Genomic DNA, 22132 nt, shown 5'->3' on the forward strand with positions numbered 1-22132 from the left:
TAGTTGACTTATGATATTTTATTAGTTTCAGGTGTACAACATAGTGAGTTGACATTTTTATGCATTACAAAATGATCACCACCATGAGTCTGGTTACCATCTATCACAATACAAAGTTATTACTATATTATCAACTATACAGGCAGACCTCGCTTTATTGCACTTTGCAGATACTGCGGGGTTTTTTTTGTTTGTTTGTTTTTACAAATTGAAGGCTTGTGTCAACCCTTTGTCGAGCAAGTCTATATGTGCCATTTTTTCCAACAGCATTTGCTCACTTTTTGTCTCTGTGTCCCATTTTGGTAGTTCTTGCAAGATTTCAAACTTTATTATTATTATATTTGTTATGATGACCTGTGATCAGTGATCTTTGATGTTACTATTGTCATTGTTTTGGGGCACCACAAACCACACCCATGTAAGATGGCAAACTTAATTGATAAACACAGTGTGTTCTGACTGTTCCATCAACTGGTCATTCCCCCATCTCTCTCCCTCTTCTCAGGCCTCCCTGTTCCCTGGGACACAACAATATTGAAATCAGGCCAATTAATAACCCTACAATGGCCTCAGTGCTGAAGTGAAAGGAAGAGTTGCGTGTCTCTCACTTTAAATCAGAAGCTAGAAATGATTAAGCATAGTGAGGCAGGCATGTCAAAGCAGAAGCAGGCTGAGAGCTAGGCCTCTTGCACCAAACAGCGAGCCAAATTGTGGATGCAAAGGAAAAGTACTTGAAGGAATTTAAAAGTGCTGCTCCAGTGAACACAGAAATGAAAGTGAAACAGCCTTATTGCTGATGTAGAGAAAGTTTTATTGGTCTGGATAGAGGATCAAACCAGCCACTACATTCTCTTAAGCCAAAGCCTAATCCAGAGCAAGGCCCTAACTCCCTTCAATTCCCCGAAGTCTGAGAGAGGTGAAGAAGCTGCAGAAGAAAAGTTTGAAGCTAGCAGAGGTTGGTTCATAAGATTTAAAGAAAGACGCTAGCTCTGTAACACAAAAGTGCAAGGTGAAGCAGCAAGTGCTGTTGCACCAGGAAGCTGCAGCAAGTTATCCAGAAGATCTAGCTAAGATAATTAATGACGGTGGCTGCACTAAACAACGGATTTTCAATGTGGACAAAACAGCTTTCTATTGGAAGATGCCTTCTAGGACTTTCACAGCTAGAGAAGAGAAGTCAATGCCTGGCTTCAAAGCTTCAAAGGACAGGCTGACACTCTTGTTAGGGTTTAATGTAGCTGGTGACTTTAAGTCGAAGACAATGCTCATCTACCATTCTGAAAATCCTAGGACCCTGAAGAGTTATGCTCAGTCTATTCTGCCTCTGCTCTATAAATGGAACAACAAAGCCTACATGGCAGCACATCTGATTGCAACAAGGTTTACTGAATACTTAGTACTCCTCAGAAAAAAAGATTCAAAATATGACTGCTCATTGACAAGGCACCTGGTCACTCAAGAGTTCTGATAGAGATGGACAATGAGATTAATGCTTTTATGCCTACTAATACAATATCCATTCTGCAGCCCATGAATCAAGGACCAATTTCAATTTTCAATTCTTATCTTTTAATAAGTACATTTCATAAGGCTATAGCTGTCATAAATAGTGATTCCTCTGATGGATCTGGGCAAAGTAAATAAAAAACTTTCTGGAAAGTATTCACCATTCTAAATGCCATTAAGAATACTTGTGATTCATGGGAACAGGTAAAAATATCAGCATTGACAGGAGTTTGGAAGAAGCTGATTCCAACCCTCATGGATGACTTTGAGGAGTTCAAGACTTCAGTGGAAGAAGGAACTGCAGAGGTGGTGGAGATAGCAAGAGAACTAGAATTCGATGTGGAACTTGAAGATGCGACCAAATTGCTGCAATCTCCTGATAAAATTTGAATAAACGAGGAATTGCTTCATGTGGATGAGCAAAGAAAGTGGTTTCTTTAGATGGAATCTTCTCCTGGTGAAGATGCTGTGAAGACTGTTCAAATGACAACAAAGGATTTGGAATATTACATAAACTCAGTTGATGAAGCAGCAGCAGGGTGTGAGAGGACTGACTCCAATTTTGAGAGAAGTTCTATGTGGGTAAAATGCTATCAAACAGCACCACATGCTGCAGAGAAATCGTCCATGAAAGAGTCAATCGATGAGGCAGACTTCGCTGTCTTATTTTAAGAAATAGCCACAGCAGCCCCAGCCTTCAGTGGCCACCACCCTGATCAGTCAGCAGCCACCAACATGGAGGCAAGACCCTCCGCCAGCAACAAGAGTACAACTTGCTGAAGGCTCAGATGATGGTTAGCACATTTTAGCAATACATATTTAAAAATTAAGGTATGTACATCGTTTTTTTGAATATATTTCTATCGCACACTTAATAGGCTACAGTATAGTGTAAGCATATATAGTGTAAACTTTTATGTGCACTGGGGAACCAGAAAACTTGTGTGACTCACTCTATTGTGAAATTCACTTTATTGCAGTGGTCTGGAACCCGACGCAAAAGGTATGCCTGTACATTGCATTCTTGTAACTTACTTACTTTATAATGTGAAATTTGTACTTCTTTTTTAAAAAAATTATTTAATTTATTTTTAATTTTGGCTGCCTCGGGACGTAGCTGTGGCACATGGAATCTTCATTGAGGCATGCAGGATCTTTTGTTGAAGTGCAAGCCCTCTTCATTGTGGTACGTGGGCTTCTCTCTAGTGGCGAGCAGGTTTTCCTCTTCTCTAGTTGTGACGCGCAGGCTCCAGGGTGTGTGGGATCTGTAGTTGTGGCATGCAGGCTTAGTTGCCTCGAGGTATGTGGGATCTTAGTTCCCCAACCAGGGATCAAACCTGCGTCCCCTGCATTGTAAGATGGATTCTTTACCACTGGCCCACCAGGGAAGTCCCAAAGTTTGTACTTCTTAATTCCTTTCACCTATTTCACCCATTCCTCCACTGCCTTCCCCTGTGGCAACCACTAGTTTGTTCTCTGTATCTATGACTCTGTTTGGTTATGTTTTTTCATTTGTTTGTTTGTTTTTACATTCCACATATAAGTAATATATGGTATTTGTCTTTGTCTGACTTTTAAACTTAGTATAACACCCTCTAGGTCCATCCATGTTGTCCAATCAAAATGCAAACTTCGATAATTTCAATGGCTGAGTAATATTCCATCGTGGGTATATACCCTATCTTCTTTATCCATTCAGCTATTGACGGACACCTAGGCTGCTTCCATATATTGGCTATTGTAAATGCTGCCATGAACATGGGGGAGCACACATGTTTTTAAATTAGTGTTTTTGTTTTCTTTGGTTAAATACCCAAAAGAGGAATTGCTGGGTGGTAAGGTAATTGTATTTAAACATTTTTTTAAAGAACCTCCATACTGTTTTCCATAGTGGCTCCACCAGTTTACAGTCCCACCCACAGTGCACAAGGGTTCCCTTTTCTTCACATTCTTGCCAACACTTATTACTTCTTGTCTTTTTGTTAATAGCCATTTGACATGTGTGAGATAATATCTCATTATGGTTTTGATTTGCATTTCCCTGATGATTGATGTTGAGCATCTTTTCATGTGCCTGTTGGCCATCTGTATGTCTTCTTTGGAAAAATGTCTATTCATGTCCTTAGCCCACTTTTAAAATGGATTGTTGGTTTTTGATAGAGTTGTATGAGTTCTTTATATATTTGGAGATTAACCCCTTATTGAACATATCATTTGCAAATATCTTCTCCCATGCAGTAGGTTACCTTTCATTTTTGTTAATAGTTTCCATTGCTGTGCAAAAGCTTTTTAGTTTGATGTGGTCCCATTTGTTTATTTTTGCTTTTGTTGTCCTTGCCTGAGGAGACAGATCAAAAAAACATTGCAAAAACTGATGTCAAAGAGCATACTGCCTATGTTTTCTTCTAGGATTTTTATGGTTTCAGGTCTTACATTTAAACCCTCAATCCATTTTGAGTTTATTTTTGTATATAGTGTAAGAAAATGGTCTAGTTTCATTCTTTTACATGTAGCTGTTCAGTTTTCCCAGTGCCATTTACTGAAGAGACTGTCTTTTCGCCGTTGTATATTCTTGCCTCCTTTATTGTAGATTAATTGACCATATTAGCATGGGTTTATTTCTGGACTCTCTATTCTGTTCCACTGATCTAAGTGTCTGTTTCTGTGCCAGTACCATACTGTTTTGATTACTATAGCTTTGTAGTATGGTTTGAAATCAGGGAGTGTGATACCTCCAGCTCAGTTCTTCTTTCTCAAGATTGTTTTGGCCATTTGGGGTCTTTTGTGATTCCATACAAATTCTAGGACTGTTTGTGAAAAATGCCATTGGTATTTTAATAGGGATTGCATTGAATCTGTAGATTGCCTTGGGTAGTATGGATATTTAAACAATATTAATTCTTCCAATCCATAAGCCCAGTATATCTCTCTTTTTGTGTCATCTTCAATTTCTCTTATCAGTGTCTTACAATTTTCTGACTACAGGTCTTTTACCTCCTTAGGTAGGTTATTCCTAGGTATTTTATTCTTTTTGATACTATGATAAGTGCGATTGTTTCCTTAATTTCTATATCTGATAGTTCATTGTTAGTGTATAGAAATGCAACAGATTTCTTTGTATTAATTTTATATCCTGCAACTTTACCAAATTCATTAATGAGCTCTAGTATTTTTCTGGTGACATCTTTAGGATTTTCTATGTATAGTATCATGTCATCTGCAAACAGTGACAGTTTTACCTCTTCCTTTCAAATTTAGATTCCTTTTATTTCTTTTACTCCTCTGATTGCTGTGGCTAGGACTTCCAAAACTATCAATATGTTGAATAAAAGTGATGAGAATGGACATCCTTGTCTTGTTCCTGATCTTAGAGGAGAAGTGTCCAGCTTATCACTGTTGAGTATGATGTTAGCTGTGGGTTTGTCATAAATGGAATTTAGTATGTTGAGGTATGTTCCCTCTATACCCACTTTGTTGAGAGTTTTTGTCATAAATCAATGTTGAATTTTGTCAAATGCCTTTTCTGAACCCATTGAGATGATCATGTTATTTTTATCCTTTGTTTTGTTAATGTGGTGTATCATGTTGATTGATCTGTGGATGCTGAACTGTCCTTGCATCCCTGGAATAAATCCCACTTGATCATGGTGTATGATCCTTTTAATGTATTGTTGAATTTCGTTTCCTAATATTTTTTGAAGATATTTGCATCTATGATCATCAAGGATATCGGCCTGTAATTTTCTTTTTTGGTAGTGTTTTTGTCTGGTTTTGGTATCAGGGTATTACTAGCCTTGTAGATTGAGTTTGAGAGTGTTCCTTCCTCTTTAATTTTTTGGAATAGTTTGAGAAGGATTAGTATTAACTCTTCTTTAAATGTTTGGTAGAACTCCCTGTGAAGCATCTGGTCCTGGACTTTTGTTTGTTGGAAGTTTTTGATTACTGATTCAATTTCATTACTAGTAATTGGTCTTTTCAGATTTTCTATTTCATCCTGATTCAGTCTTGGAAGATTGTATTTTTCTAGCAATTTATCCACTTTTTCTAGGTTGTGTAATTTGTTGGCAGATAATTGTTCACAGTAGTCTCTTATGATTGTTTGTATGTTTGTGATATTGGTTGTAATTTCTCCTATTTCACTTCTGATTTTATTTACTTGGGCCCTCTCCTTTTTTCTCAATGAGACTGGCTAAAGGTTCATCAGTTTTGTTTATCTTTTCAAAGAAACAGCTCTTAGTTTCATTGATCTTTTTAATTTTTTTAAAGTCTCTATTTCATTTATTTCCACTTTGATCTTTATTATTTCCATTCTTCTACTAACTTTGGGCTTTGTATAGTCTTCTTTTTCTAGTTCCTTTTAGTTGTAAATTTAGGTTGTTTATTTGAGATTTTTCTTGTTTCGTGAGGTTCGCCTGTATTGCTATGAACTTCCCTCTTAAAACTGATTTGCTGCATCCCATAGATTTTGTATCTTTGTGTTTCCATTTTCATTTGTCTTGAGGTGTTTTTTGATTTCCTTTTTATTTCTTTGTTCACCCATTGGTCGTTTAGTAGCAAGTTGTTTAGTATCCATGTGTTTATATTTTTTCCAGTTTTTTTCTTGTAATTGATTTCTACTTTTATACTGTTGTGATCAGGAAAAACACTTGATATGATTTTGATCTTCTTAAATTTATTGACACTTGTTTGACACATGGCCTAGCATGTTATCTACCCTGGAGAATGTTCCATGTGCACTTGAAAAGAATGTGTATTCTGCAGTTTTTGGATGCAGTGTTCTATATATATCTATTAAGTTCATCTGATCTAATCATTTAAGGCCAATGTTTCCTTACTGATTTTCTATCTGGCTGATCTATCCATTGATATAAGTGGAACAGTAAAATCCCTTGCTCTTACTGTACTGCTGTCAATTTCTCCCTTTATGTCTGTTAATATTTGTTATATTGTATTTAGGTCCTCCTAATGTTGGGTGCATAAATATTCACAGATATTATATCTTTTTCTTGGACTGACCCCTTTATAATTTTGTAATGCCTTCTTTGTCTTTTGTTTTAGTCTTTGTTTTAAAGTCTATTTTGTCTGATATGAGTATTGCTACCCTAGCTTTCTTTTAGTTTCTATTTGCATGGAATATCTTTTCCCATCCTTTCACTTTAAGTCAGTGTGTGTTTTTAGATCTGATGTGAAGCCAACATATAAATGGGTTTGGGTTTTTTTTTTTAATCTATTCACCCACCCTATGTCATTTGATTGGAGCATTTAGTCCATTTACATTTAAAGTTCTTATGATAAGTATGTACGTATTGCCATTTTGTTAATTGTTTTTTGGTCATTTTTGTAGTTCTCTGTTCCTTTCTCCTTCTTTTAGTCTCTTCCCCTGTGGTTTGATGATTTTCTTTAGTGTTAGGTTAGAGTTCTTTTCACTTTATTTTTTGGTATTGTGGGTTTTTGGTTTGTGGTTCATGAGTTTCATATACATGTAACTATATATATATATGTGTGTGTGTGTGTGTGTGTGTGTGTGTGTGTGTGTGTGTGTGTTTTAAGCTGATGGTCACTTATTTGAATACATTCTAGAAGTACTACATTTTTACTCCCCTCCAGCCCATGTTTTATGATTTTGGCATCAAATTTTATATCTTTTCACTTTGTGTCTCCCTTAACTACTTATTGTAGCTATAGTTTATTTTACAAATTTTGTCCTTTAACCTTCATACTACTGGTGGTTGATCCACTGCCTTCACTATCTATTTGCCTTTACCAGTGAATTTCTTTTCTTTCACATATTCTCTTATGTCTAGTTATGGCTATTTGTTTTCCACTTAAAGGAAACCCATCAACATTTCTTGTAAGGCTGGTTTAGTGGTGATGAACTCTTAGTTTTTGCTTACCTGGGAACCTCTTTATTACTCCTTCAATTCTGAACGATAACCTTTCTGGGAAGAGTATTCTTGGTTGTAATTTTTTTTTTCCTTTTAGCACTTTAAATATATCCTGCCCCTCTCTTTTGGCTTGTAAAGTTTCTGCTGAAAAATTGGGGGTTTCCTTGTATGTCACTTATTTTTTCTTGCTGCCTTTAAAATATTCTCTTTATCTTTAACTTTTGCCATTTCAATTATGACATGTGTTGATGTGGATCATTTTGGGTTCATTATGTTTAGAATTCTCTGTGCTTCCTGGATCTGCATATCTGTTTCGTTTTCCAGATTAGGGAATTGTTCAGTCATTATTTCTTCAAAGAAATTTTTTGTCCCTTTCTCCCTCTCTTCTCCTTCTCAGACCCCTGTAATGTGAATGTTAGTATACTTGATGCTGTCCCAGAGGTCCCTTAATATATCCTCATTTTTTAAAATTCTTTTTTTTTTGTTGTTCTGATTGGGTGATTTCCACTATTCTGTCTTCCAGGTCACTGATCCATTCTTCTGTATCATCTAATCTGCTGTTGATTCCCTCTCGTGTATTTTTCATTTCAGTTTTTGTATTCTTCAGCTCTGATTGGTTCTCTTCCTAACTATATGTTGAAGTTCTCACTGTGTTCCTCCATTCTTTTCTCAAGATCTGTGAGCATCTTTATGACCATTAACTGAACTCTTTATTGGGTAAATTACTTATCTCTGTTTCATTAGTTTTTTTTTTTTTTCTGGAATTTTATCTTGTTCTGTTCTTTCAAATTCCTTTGTCTCCTCATTTGTTTGGCCTTTTGTATTTGTTTCTAAGAATTAGGTGTAATAGTTACCTCCCAGTCTTGAAGGAGGTGGCCTTGTGCAGCAGCACCCCTGTGTGGATTGTGTGTGCTGGACAGATTTGGCAGGCTGGCTGGGGCTGGAGTGGGCATGGGCTGGGGATTTCCTAGGGCATGCTGGGGCTGGGCTGCCTAGGCAGGATGGCTGGAGTGGGTGTGGGCTGGGGCCATTGCTATTTTAAAAGATACTGTGCTTCATTGAGTTCTGGTTAGAAGGGACCTTATGAAATATGATTTAAATGGGGGTTTGTGGGCTTGCCTGATAAATGATTTGTCATTTAAATTATTTCTATGATGAAATGCTTTCTCCACTTCAAACAAGTGACATACAAGAGTTATCTAGACAGCACCTTCTCCTATAGATGTAATCCTGCCTCATCAGAGGGCTCAACAATGGAGAGTTACTTGGAGCAGGAAACTCACATGGGCTGCACAAGGTGTCTGAAATCACTATGAGGCTGTCATCTCCAAAGGGAGACAGAAAGGGCTTTTGTGGTCTTTTTGCCACAGTGACTCCTTGGACCATCAGTCCTTATGACTTGCCAGTGATGAGCACTGTGGAGCATTGTTTAGTGCATCGAGACAAAGGCAGAAGTTAATGTTGCCAAAAAGGGTGATGATGGGAAAAGTGGGGAAAGTGGCAGCTCTGAGAGGATATCCCCTCCAACCCTCACAACATTGGCAGCACCAGAGTGGGTTTCCCTGAACTCCACATGTACTTTCTGCCCATCTCAAGATTGTACCAGCATTAGAGGTGTGTCTGATTAATAACTGTTTAAACTGCAGGCTTTCTCTGTGCAAAGCAGCTGGTTGATATAATTAAGCCACAGCATGTTCTTGGGGCAGAAGCTTTGCATTCCAGTAGTCCGTGGCTTGATTCTGGGCTCCCTGGCTTACTACCTGTGGGACCTTGGCCACCCTATTTAGCATTTCTGAACTGTGATTGCCTCATTTATGAAGTGAGGAGGGTAGCACCGGATCCTAAAGCAGTCCCGAAGATTATGTGAGAAAATGTAGTAACACAATATGTCATATTGTTGTTATGGTTGTGTTATGTTTTCCAAATGTACCCCTCCCTCTCCCCACCCAAATCTTCCTGCTTATTGGCGGTATGAGTTTGTAAAGCCCATAACTTCCTTGCTACTCAGATTACACTGGACACAGATATGCTAGATTAGAAATTGTGTTGGTGTCAGAGCAGCCTCCACAAAGGGAAGCTTGGCCTTAAGTTGGAGTTGATGTGATGGAGCCCAGCTCTTTGTGGCTGGCCTGTGGCCTGTTTTTGAGCCTGAATATTGCATGACAGACAACCCAACTATAGTAGAGAGGAAACCCACTTCCCTTTCTCTGTTCTCTTTTCCACAGAGAAGCCCTGGTATACTATGGGAGCGGAACAGCCAGTTTTTAAATGGCGTTGGTACTGGAGACTCTTCTTCGGTTTGCCTTCTGCAAAAGTTTTGTGAATGATCTGATGGAATTATATATATTTCAAGAGGTTGGCAATGGAAATTAAAGTGAGCACTGGAATATTAAACTTCATTTGTTATGAGAGTAATAGCTTGTCCATTACTCATGATTTATCAGACATAAAATACATACATAGTTGTTAGAAGTACAAACTTCCAACTCTTGCTTTATGATAAAATGTATGTGATGTGACTTAGCATGGGATCCAATAAAATGCTGAGGAAAAAGTCAACATACAAATAGTGCTCTAAAAAATTTAAACAGTAGTTTCACTTCTCTTTCTCCAGGCCTTCACTAGCTGATGTCTAAAATAATAAATTTCACAGACATGTTGGAATCACCATTAAATAGGAATGTGAATGCACAGCAGTAGAGCAAATCTCCAGTTTTGCTACAAAGGGTCAAAGAGGTGTAATACCCTCCTCCCCATCAGGAAAATGGATATTAAATATACTTTCTAATGGTTAAAATTAAGGGTATGGTGGGGAAAGAATGAATGGAATACATACTGTGGTGTTCTCCCTGAGAGGGGTTTTCGGGTAGCGCTGCAGAGGATGTAGCTGGTAATAACTGAGAACATTCCCCACATAGACAGAAATCACCACCAGTAAAGTTTTTTTTTTTTTAACATCTTTATTGGAGTATAATTGCTTTACAATGGTGTGTTAGTTTCTGCTTTATAACAAAGTGAATCAGTTATACATATACATATGTTCCCATATATCTTCCCTCTTGCATCTCCCTCCCTCCCACCCTCCCTAACCCACCCCTCTGGGTGGTCACAAACCACCTAGCTTATCTCCCTGTGCTATGCAGCTACTTCCCACTAGCTATCTATTTTACGTTTGGTAGTGTATATATGTCCATGCCACTCTCTCACTTTGTCCCAGCTTACCCTTCCCCCTCCCCATATCCTCAAGTCCATTCTCTAGTAGGTCTGAGACTTTATTCCCACCTTACCCCTAGGTTCTTCATGACCTTTTTTTTTCTTAGATTCCATATATATGTGTTAGCATATGGTATTTGTTTTTCACTTTCTGACTTCACTCTGTATGACAGACTCTAGGTCCATCCACCTGACTATAAATAACTAAATTTCGTTTCTTTTAATGGCTGAGTAATATTCCATTGTATATATGTGCCACATCTTCTTTATCCATTCATCTGTTGAGGGACACTTAGGTTGCTCCCATGTCCTGGCTATTTCAAACAGAGCTGCAATGAACATTTTGGGACATGACTCTTTTTGAATTCTGGTTTCCTCAGGGGATATGCCCAGTAGTGAGATTGCTGGGTTGTATGATAGTTCTATTTGTAGTATTTTAAGGAACCTCCATACTGTTCTCCATAGTGGCTGTACCAATTCACATTCCCACCAACAGTGCAAGAGTGTTCCCTTTTCTCCACACCCTCTCCAGCATTTATTGTTTCTAGATTTTTTGATGATGGCCCTTCTGACTGGTGTGAGATGAGATCTCATTGTAGTTTTGATTTGCATTTCTCTCATGATTAATGATGTTGAACATTCTTTCATGTGTTTGTTGGCAATCTGTATATCTTCTTTGGAGAAATGTCTATTTAGGTCTTCTGCCCATTTTTGGATTGGGTTGTTTGTTTTTCTGTTATTGATCTGCATGAGCTACTTATAAATTTTGGAGATTAATCCTTTGTCAGTTTGCTTCATTGGCAAATATTTTCTCCCATTCTGAGGGCTGTCTTTTGGTCTTGTTTATGGTTTAATTTGCTGTGCAAAAGCTTTGAAGTTTCATTAGGTACCATTTGTTTATTTTTGTTTTTATTTCCATTTCTCTAGGAGGTGGGTCAAAAAGGATCTTCCTGTGATTTATGTCATATAGTGTTCTACCTATGTTTTCCTCTAAGAGTTTGATAGGGTCTGGTCTTACACTGAGGTCTCTGATCCATTTTGAGTTTATTTTTGTGTATGCTGTTAAGGAGTGTTCTAATTTCATAGTCTTACATGTACCTGTCCAGCTTTCCCAGAACCACTTATTGAAGAGGCTGTCTTTTCTCCACTGTGTATTCTTGCCTCCTTTATCAAAGATAAGGTGACCATATGTGCATGGGTTTATCTCTGGGCTTTCTATACTGTTCAATTGATCTATATTTCTGTTTTTGTGCCAGTACCCTACTGTCTTGATTACTGTAGTTTTGTAGTATAGTCTGAAGTGCAGGAGCCTGATTCCTCCAGCTCCGTTTTTCTTTCTCAAGATTGCTTTGGCTATTCGGGGTCTTTTGTGTTTCCATACAAATGGTGAAATTTTTTGTTCTAGTTCTGTGAAAAATGCCAGTGGGAGTTTGTTAGGGATTGCATTGAATCTGCAGATTGCTTTGGGTAGTAGAGTCATTTTCACAATGTTGATTCTTCCAATCCATGAACATGGTATATCTCTCCATCTATTTGTATCATCTATAATTTCTTTCATCAGTGTCTTATAATTTTCTGTATACAGGTCTTTGTCTCCTTAGGTAGGTTTATTCCTAGATATTTTATTCTTTTTGTTGCAATGGTAAATGGGAGTGTTTTCTTAATTTCACTTTCAGATTTTTCATCATTAGCCTATAGGAATACAAGACATTTCTGTGCATTAATTTTGTATCCTGCTACTTTACCAAATTCATTGATTAGCTCTAGTAGTTTTCTGGTAACATCTTTAGGATTCTCTATGTATAATATCATGTCATCTGCCAACAGTGACAGCTTTACTTCTTCTTTTCCAATTTGGATTCCTTTTATTTCTTTTCTTCTCTGATTGCTGTGGCTAAAACTTCCAAAACTACATTGAATAAGCGTGGTGAGAGTGGGCAACCTTGTCTTGTTCCTGATCTTAGTGGGAATGGTTTCAGTTTTTCACCATTGAGAACAATGTTGGCTGTAGGTTTGTCATATATGGCCTTTATTAGGTTGAGGAAAGTTCCCTCTGTGCCTACTTTCTGCAGGGTTTTTATCATAATTGGGTGTTGAATTTTGTTGAAAGCTTTCTCTGCATCTATTGAGATGATCATGTGTTTTTCCTCCTTCAATTTGTTAATATGGTGTATCACACTGATTGATTTGCATATATTGAAGAATCCTTGCATTCCTGGAATAAACCCCACTTGATCATGGTGTATGATCCTTTTAATGTGCTGTTGGATTCTGTTTGCTAGTATTTTGTTGAGGATTTTTGCATCTACGTTCATCAGTGATATTAGCCTGTAGTTTTCTTTCTTTGTGATATCTTTGTCTGGTTTTGGCATCAGAGTGATGGTGGCCTCGTAGAATGAGTTTGGGAGTGTTCCTCCCTCTGCTATATTTTGGAAGAGTTTGAGAAGGATAGGTGTTAGCTCTTCTCTAAATGTTTATAGAATTCGCCTGTGAAGCCGTCTGGTCCTGGGCTTTTGTTTGTTGGAAGATTTTTAATCACAGTTTCAATTTCAGTGCTTGTGATTTGTGTGTTCATAGTTTCTATTTCTTCCTGGTTCAGTCTTGGAAGGTTGTGCATTTCTAAGAATTTGTCCATTTCTTCCAGGTTGTCCATTTTATTGACATAGAGTTGCTTGTGGTAACCTCTCATGATCCTTTGTATTTCTACAGTGTCAGTTGTTACTTCTCCTTTTTCATTTCTAATTCTATTGATTTGAGTATTCTCTCTTTTTTTTCTTGATGAGTCTGGCTAATGGTTTATCAATTTTATTTATCTTCTCAAAGAACCAGCTTTTAGTTTTATTGATCTTTGCTACCATTTCCTTCATTTTGTTTTCATTTATTTCTGATCTGATCTTTATGATTTCTTCCCTTCTGCTAACTTTGGGGTTTTTTTGTTCTCCTTTCTCTAATTACTTTAGGTGCAAGGTCAGGTTGTTTACTTGAGATGTTTCCTGTTTCTTAAGGTAGGATTTTATAGCTATAAACTTCCCTCTTAGAGCTGCTTTTGCTGCATCCAATAGGTTTTGGGTCGTCATGTCTCCATTGTCATTTATTTCTAGGTATTTTTTTATCTCCTTTTTGATTTCTTCAGTGATCACTTCGTTATTAAGTAGTGTATTGTTTAGCCTCCATGTATTTGTATTTTTTACAGATTTTTTTCCCTGTAATTGATAGCATTGTGGTCAGATAAGATGCTTGATAAGATTTCAATTTTCTTAAATTTACTAAGGCTAGATTTGTGGCCCATGATATGATCTATCCTGGTGAATGTTCCATGAGCACTTGAGAAGAATGTGTATTCTGTTGTTTTTGGATGGAATGTCCTATGAATATCAATTAAGTCCATCTTGTTTAATGTGTCATTTAAAGCTTGTGTTTCCTTATTTATTTTCATTTTGGATGATGTGTCCATTGGTGAAAGTGGGGTGTTAAAGTCCCCTACTATGATTGTGTTACTGTTGATTTCCCCTTTTATGGCTGCTTGTATTTGTCTTATGTATTGAGGTGCTCCTATGTTGGGTGCATAAATATTTACAATTGTTATATCTTTTTCTTAGATTGATCCCTTGATCATTATGTAGTGTCCTTCTTTGTCTCTTGTAATAGTCTTTGTTTTAAAGTCTATATTGTCTGCAATGAGAATTGCTACTACAGCTTTCTTCTGATTTCCATTTGCATGGAATATCTTTTTCCATCCCCACACTTTCAGTCTGTATTTGTCCCTGGGTCTGAAGTGGGTCTCTTGTAGACAGCATATATAAGGGTCTTGTTTCTGTATCCATTCAGCCAGTCTCTGTCTTTTGGTGGGAGCATTTAATCCATTTAAATTTAAGGTAATTATCGATATGTATGTTCCTATTCCCATTTTCTTAATTGTTTTGGGTTTGTTATTGTGGGTCTTTTCCTTCTCTTGTGTTTCCTGCCTAGAGAAGTTCCTTTAGCATTTGTTGTAAAGCTGGTTTGGTGGTGCTGAACTCTCTCAGCTTTTGCTTGTCTGTAAAGATTTTAATTTCTCCATCAAATCTGAATGAGATCCTTGCTGGTTAGAGTGATCTTTCTTGTAGGTTTTTCTCCTTCATCACTTTAAATATGTCCTGCCATTCCCTTCTGGCTTGCAGAGTTTCTGCTGAAAGATCAGCTGTTAACCTTATGGGGATTCCTTTGTGTGTTATTTGTTGTTTTCCCCTTGCTGCTTTTAATATGTTTTCTTTGTATTTAATTTTTGATAGTTTGATTAATATGTACCTTGGCGTGTTTCTCCTTGGATTTATCCTGTATGCGACTTTATGTGCGTCCTGGACTTGATTAACTATTTCCTTTCCCATATTTGGGAAGTTTTCAACTATAATCTCTTCAAATATTTTCTCAGTCCCTTTCTTTTTCTCTTCTTCTTCTCAGACCCGTATAATTCGAATGTTGGTGAGTTTAATGTTGTCCCAGAGGTGTCTGAGACTGTCCTCAGTTTTTTTCATTCTTTTTTCTTTATTCTGCTCTGCAGTAGTTATTTCCACTATTTTATCTTCCAGGTGACTTATCCGTCCTTCTGCCTCAGTTATACTGCTATTGATCCCTTCTAGAGTATTTTTAATTTCATTCATTGTGTTATTCACCATTGCTTGTTTCCTCTTTAGTTCTTCTAGGTCCTTGTTAAATGTTTCTTGAATTTTCTCTTTTCTATTTCCAAGATTTTGGATCATCTTTACTATCATTATTCTGAATTCTTTTTCAGGTAGACTGCTTATTTCCTCTTCATTTGTTAGGTCTGGTGGGTTTTTATCTTGCTCCTTCATCTGCTATGTGTTTTTCTGTCTTTTCATTTTGCTTATCTTACTGTATTGGGGGTCTCCTTTTTGCAGGCTGAAGGTTCGTAGTTCCTGTTGTTTTTGGTGTCTGTCCCCAGTGGCTAAGGTTGGTTCAGTGGGTTGTGTAGGTTTCCTGGTGGAGGGGACTAGTGCCTATGTTCTGGTGGATGAGGCTGGATCTTGTCTTTCTGGTGGGCAGGTCCACATCTGGTGATGTGTTTTGGGGTGTCTGTGGCCTTTTTATGATTTTAGGCATCCTCTCTGCTAATGGATGGGGCTCTGTTCCTGTCTTGCTAGTTGTTTGGCATAGGGTGTCCAGCACTGTAGCTTGCTGGTCATTGAGTGAAGCTGGGTGTTTGTGTTGAGATGGAGATCTCTGGGAGATTTTTGCCATTTGATATTATGTGGAGCTGGGAGGTCTCTTGTGGACCAGTGTCCTGAAGTTGGCTCTCCCACCTCAGAGGCACAGCCCTGACGTTCGGCTGGAGCACCAAGAGACTGTCCTCCACATGGCTTTTGGGAGGTCTGAGGTCTTCTGCCAGTGTTCAGTGGTGTTCTATAAGAGCAGTTCCACGTGTAGATGTATTTCTGATGTATCTGTGGGGAGGAAGTTTATCTCCGCGTCCTGCTCTTCCACCATCTTCTCCTGTCTCCACCACCAGTGAAGTTTTATTGTGAAAAACTAAGGGACAACCCACATCTGCAACAGGGTCACCAGCTGTCAGAGAGATGAACAGAAAGGCTCCTTCAGTGACTGAGGGCCAGATGGCACATCTACTATTACACGATTCAGAAGCTACTCTGGGGTAGGGGGAAGCCACCTTCACCATCCTGTCTGGAACATGCACCTGGCTCACCACCCACCTGCAAGCTGCTCTGTACATGTGCAGCTATGGAAGGCACAGTTATTTGAACATTAGGATGGGAAATAATACAAAATATGCATCTTCTGTCACCTCCTTCTACAGATATTTCAGATGAAAGGAACTTTAGGGTGCAACAGCTATGTGATTTTGGACAAATGAGCTGCACTTTAGTGGTAAAATCGGGGGACACAATGTCTGCTTCCCCTGTGTTGACCGAGGTGGGGAACAAAGGAGATCACAGCTGGGAAAGTGCTCTGGAAGCAGTACTGAGATACAGGGAGCCGAGCGGCTGTTGTTACTATGACAGCACATATACAAATGCACTGCGATGGCAAAGGAGGGAGTGGTGTCGATGCAGCAGCGTCTGGGACTCTCCTGCCTGCTGTCCCACTGTGCTCTGCAGGGCTACTCTCACATCCCCACTGTTGGGTTACCTTGTCCCTGATGATTGGATCTTCAACCTACCATATTTCTTCTTGTCTTTTCTCTTCAGTTATTGGTGCCCTGTCCAGGCAGCCCCAGATGTGGATAAGACTCTTTCGTGTCCCTCTGTGTTTAACCCCTTTGTGGCCTATACCACTGACCTGAGTCCAAGTAGCCTTCAGAGGGTCCTTTAAGTTTTCTGGCCACAATCCCACTTGGCCGGAAGCAGGATAGACTGTGCTGATGAGCTGTCAGGTCAATGACTTGTTATGGTTACCATAGTGACACTGTTACTCTATAGATCAGGCCTAATGCCAGCTACTCACCTCCTTATAAAAACCACAATAGCAATAACCTTTGATCTTTTATTTTTTATCACATTCAGACTAACCACCTATATATGCTCAGCACCAATATACGAGGAGGCTGGCAAAGAGGTTTTTTCTCAGGTGTAGACTTTTATAGGTAGTGGCACCTGGCAATACTCTGTTGAAGGAGATTATGAGATCGGGTCTTAGTTTAGCAGTAAAGAGTATCATGATCAGTTAATTATGTCTGCCAGTGATGTGGAAAAAGTTGCCAGAGCACGCATGTCACATGTTTGTCATCTGAGTATAAAAAAGACTGATGTCATTTGTTTGTTTACTTTCTTCATCTTCATGATAAAAAGAAGTGGCTTAGAAAAAACAGTTTGTGAGTATATTTTTGGGTCCTTTAATAAGAATTTGGTTATAATAGTCTCAAAGTCAATAACCAAAATTATTTGATAGAACTTCAAGATTTAAACCAAAAAGGCCCAAGGCCACAGCCATTCTTCTTTCCATGTCAAATAAGAAGACATCTTCCAGGCTTTTTATTTCTTCATCTCATAAATGGCCTGGATCTGAAGTCTTCTTAGAGTGTCTCTAAATCTTCTTTCAGAGAACACTACAATTGTTATTATATATATGCATTTGAACAAAAATACACACAGATCAAATCTGAAGTAACTATTTGGAGAGTTCAGGAAAAAATATCTTATAATAACTTACTTTTTTTGTCTTTAAATTACAGGCAGTACTTCCAGGGAAGAGTAAATACTCTTTACTTCTGTCCAAATTAGTCAGATCATTGCTTTAATTTTCCATTCTACTTTGTGGGTACTGTCAAAGCTAATGAATGAGTTTGCACCTTTCTTTCTGAAATTGAGATAAAGATGTATATATCTAAACAGGAAAAACAGGTTTTACTTAAGGAAGTAGAGTAGTTTTCATGAGGGCCACAAACCACATGCTAGGTAACCAGGACTCAAGATATGTTTCCTTTAGCACTCAGCATCAGCAACTTTGACTCTACTAGTGATAATGAAAGTGTGCAGCCCCTTGAAAAATCTCCTCCGTATCTAGATCATTCATTCCCCATAGCTGATCATAGAGATTGTTAGCTATGATAAATGATAGATTTTGACTTTTTTCTTAGTTTATTACTTCTGATATTAAAAAAGGAAATGGACATAAACTCCATCTTTCAAAATCTGATCATCTCTCATTTGCATTTTTCATCTTTTTGTTTTAAGAATTTGATTCACTTTTATATCTACCCCATAAAATGCTGAATTTTTTTAAAATAAAAAGTTAAGATTCAGTTCAGTTTAATTTAGTGTAACTACCATGCTCCTATGTTTTATACTTTAGATTATAAGCCAAAATTTACAAGACTAATCCATTTCCTCTAATCAGTGGAGCTACACTCTTTTACAGTTTGAAGTGATGACTGGACTATATTCTTATAAAACTAGTTCTTTCCCTGTAGGTCTATAAGTACAACCTATTTCTAGAAGATTCCAAATTTCTCTTACTTGATGCCTGGATTTAATTAACAGTAAATAACAATGTTCAAATGTATACACATGCTACTTAAAAAAATATAGGCCTTGGAGATCAGAAATAAAAGGAAAGCAAAAAATCATTATAATGTATTGTGTATGCAAATATTTAATCTCTTAACTATCTTTAAAGTGGATACCCAGTGCCGTGTTTTCTCAGCATGCAAGGGGAAAGGTCAGAAGTTTGCATGATGAATTCAATAATTGTATAAGAACTCATTTTGAAATGAGGGCCACATTTCAGAGCGATTTAAAAGATTCTTTATCAATTTCCAGAGGAGTTAGAACTTCTCATTTTTAATAATAACTGCCACATATGAAATGTAGGAATGTTGTGCCTCATAAATAAACGCATGAAATATATGAAATTGAGGCACATGCATGCAAAGGAGGAAACCTGGCAGCTGGGACACATTAATAATGCCAGAGGGGTCACCATCTGGGCATGTGCGGATAAAACACATCTGCATTCCTGGCAAAGGGCAGCCTGTGCATCTGGATCACATCACCCCGTCCTCCCCACCCACGCATCATGGCAGGAGGAATTTCCTGACGAATAAGATGCTGCTGAAAGGTACCATGTTTGTTCTTGCAGCCATGCACATAATGAATCTGAAAAGAACTGCTAATCAAGTCAAAACAAAGGAATCTTTTCATTTGTCTAATTGTACAGAATGATGAATGAGTCACACAGTATGAAAGAAAGAAAGAAAGAAAAAGAAAGAAAGAAAAAGAAAGTTGTGTTATGCCCATTCCCTTTGCGCTACAAATCCTAAACTATCTGCAACCATTTGTGGTGGGTCTGTGTGTATTTGTATGGGTGGGGCTGGAGGGAGAGCAGAGGGATGCTCAGAGGTAAGCAGAAAATTATAATTTCCTGGCTCCAGGAAATATTGCTGCTATCAGTTCAAAGTCAATGAAGGAGAGTGTGGACAAATCGAATAAGTAAAAGTACGGAATCCTGGCATATGAAGGGCTCTTAGAAATTCACTTGCTCCATATTTCTATCTTCAAATCAATTGACTGTTGATTTTGCTACTAAAATTCTTAAAGGAGATTCTGCAGTGGCATATATGTATACATGTAAGTATGTATGCAACTATGTATGTATTTGTGTAGTAAAAAGATTCGATTAGATAACACTTTATTGGTACAGTAATATGTTTTAGTGTTTCACAGCTATTAATAGTCAGGAAGTTTGATTTAAATAAAGCAAATTTTCAATCTGTGGCAAATTATTTGCCTGTGTATTGAGGCAAGTTAACAGTGTATCTGAAGCTGAAATTCTGTGTATTTACTCCTCAAGCCTTCTATTGATTTGAAGAGCAGTAGAAAGATTCTTTTTTGGTGCACCCTCCTCCACTTCCTGCAGATACGAAAAACAGGATACATAAAAGAAGGTGGCGAGGGTGTTGTTGAATGAAGTTTTATTTTTAATTAAATGCTGTTAAAAGCATTTGGGAATAATTTAACTTTGAGGCTTTGCCTATGTGTATACTGTATCAACACTAGCAGCTGGAAAGAGAAAAATTCAAATATCCAGATGTTCAGTCTATGCTGTGCTAAAAATGTGATCGTGTATTTGCAAACATTCAGGTATTTAGTAGTATCTCAAACAAAATATGAAAAATTTTCTACTTTCTACCCACACTTTTTGGCATCACCTAGGAGAAGTTTATGTTATATTTTTCAACTTTATTTTCTTAATAAGCTGTTTCCTTTGCTCTATGTATTTATGATAAGCTTCTCTGATGTACACAGCTCCTATAGACCATACAACAGAATCAGTCTAGACAAATTAAATGAGCACTTCAGAAGACAAATTTGTTAAAAGCTGTATCTGAAAAAATTCTGAGCTTTTGGATTGGTCTCTCGCCTCTGAAGTACCTGGTCCAAATTATGCATGAAATAATGTGAAAGTAATAATACTTTATGCATAATAAATAATACCTTCAGGGCATAAATATTATGTATAAATAATAATAATAATACCTTCAATGTACAAAACTGTTCACACACATTATTGTGTGTGTACTTCCTACTTTTTTTTCTAAATTCCTCCCTTTTTTATCTGTAAACTCCCACTCCCACCATTTATCATTGATTGACTGAATTGTTCCATCCCAGTACACAAATATAGGAGTATCAGAATTGTTAACCTGTACCGCACGGGAAACAACCTTGCCCACTAGTGATCACATGAAGCTCCTATTGACTTCATCTTACAGACTCTCATTTCCAAAGGTACTCAGAGCAGCACCTTTCCCCCTAATTCCCTTCAATGAGGTTGTTTCACACACTTGTAATGCACTTAGATTTTCTCTTCACGGTCTGCATTTCTCCCTGGGATTCCCTAAACTTCCTAAATGATTTTTAAAAATTTGCATACCTTAAGGTCTGCTTTTTGTGCTGTATAGTTCAATGGGATTTGACAAATGCATAATATCTTGTAAGCAAAATTACAGTATCATACAGATCAGTTTTACTGCCTTAAATTCCCATTTCACTTCCTTATCCTTTTCCTTCCCTGAGCCACTGGCAACCACTGATTATTTTATTGTCTTTGTTTTTGCATTTTCCAGAATGTCATATAATTGGAATCATACAGTATATAGCCTTTTCATATTGGCTTGTTCCTTCATGTCTTTTTGTGGCTTGATAACCCATATCTTTTTACTGCTGACTAATGCTTCATTGTATGGAGGTACCACAGTTTGCTTATTCATTCATATTTTAAAGGACATCTTGGTTGCTTCCAGTTTGGGGTGATTATGAATAAAGGTGCTTTAAATATTTTCATGCAGGTTTTTTTGTGAATGTAGGTTTCAATTCAATTGGGTAAATACCCAGTAGTGATTGCTGAATCATAAGGCTATGTTTAGCTTTGTGGGAGACTGCCCAGCTGCCTTCCAAACTGGCTTTACCATTTTGCATTCCCACACAGCAAGAGTTCCTGCTGCTCCACATCCTCATCAGCATTTGGTATTGTTAGATTTTTTATTTTAATCATTCTAATAAGCATGTATTAGTAACTCATTATTGTTTTAACTTGCCATTCCCTTAGATGGTGAGCTTCTTTTCATATGCTTATTTGCCATCTGTATATCTTCCTTGATGAGCTGTCTTTTTAGATATTTTGACATTTAACTGAGTTGATTTCTTATGATTGAGCTTTAAGTATATTTTGGATAACAGTCCTTTATTAAGTATGTATTTTATAGTTACTTTCTCCCAGTTTGTAGCTTGTCTTTTCATTCCCTTAACAGTGTCTTTCACAGAGCACTTTTTACTCCAAATAAAATTCTACTTACCAATATTGTCTTTCCTGGATCATGCTTTAGGTGTTGTATCTAAAACTCATCACCAAATGCAAATTCATCTAGATATTTTTCCTATGTTATCTTCTAGAAGTTTTATAGTTTTGCATTTTACATTTAGGTCCATGATCCATTTTGAGTTCATTTTTGTGAAATACATAAGTTCTATGTCTAGATTGTCTAGATTATTATTAATTTTTTTGCATATGGATGG

The 22132-nt window shown here is 37.4% G+C and overlaps 1 protein-coding gene across 1 annotated transcript in view; it reads right to left on the reverse strand.

Annotated features, from left to right (window-relative positions):
• The window catches only part of RNF175 (ring finger protein 175), a 62198-nt gene that overhangs the window by 25179 nt on the left and 14887 nt on the right, over positions 1 to 22132 (reverse strand). Inside the window, 2 exon segments of the mRNA XM_012535759.3 lie at positions 10228 to 10335; positions 16120 to 16166. Coding sequence (XP_012391213.2) covers positions 10228 to 10335; positions 16120 to 16166 — 155 coding nt within the window.

Source organism: Orcinus orca, chromosome 4 (assembly GCF_937001465.1).
Source record: "Orcinus orca chromosome 4, mOrcOrc1.1, whole genome shotgun sequence".
In the NCBI taxonomy this organism is placed as follows: Eukaryota; Metazoa; Chordata; class Mammalia; order Artiodactyla; family Delphinidae; genus Orcinus; species Orcinus orca.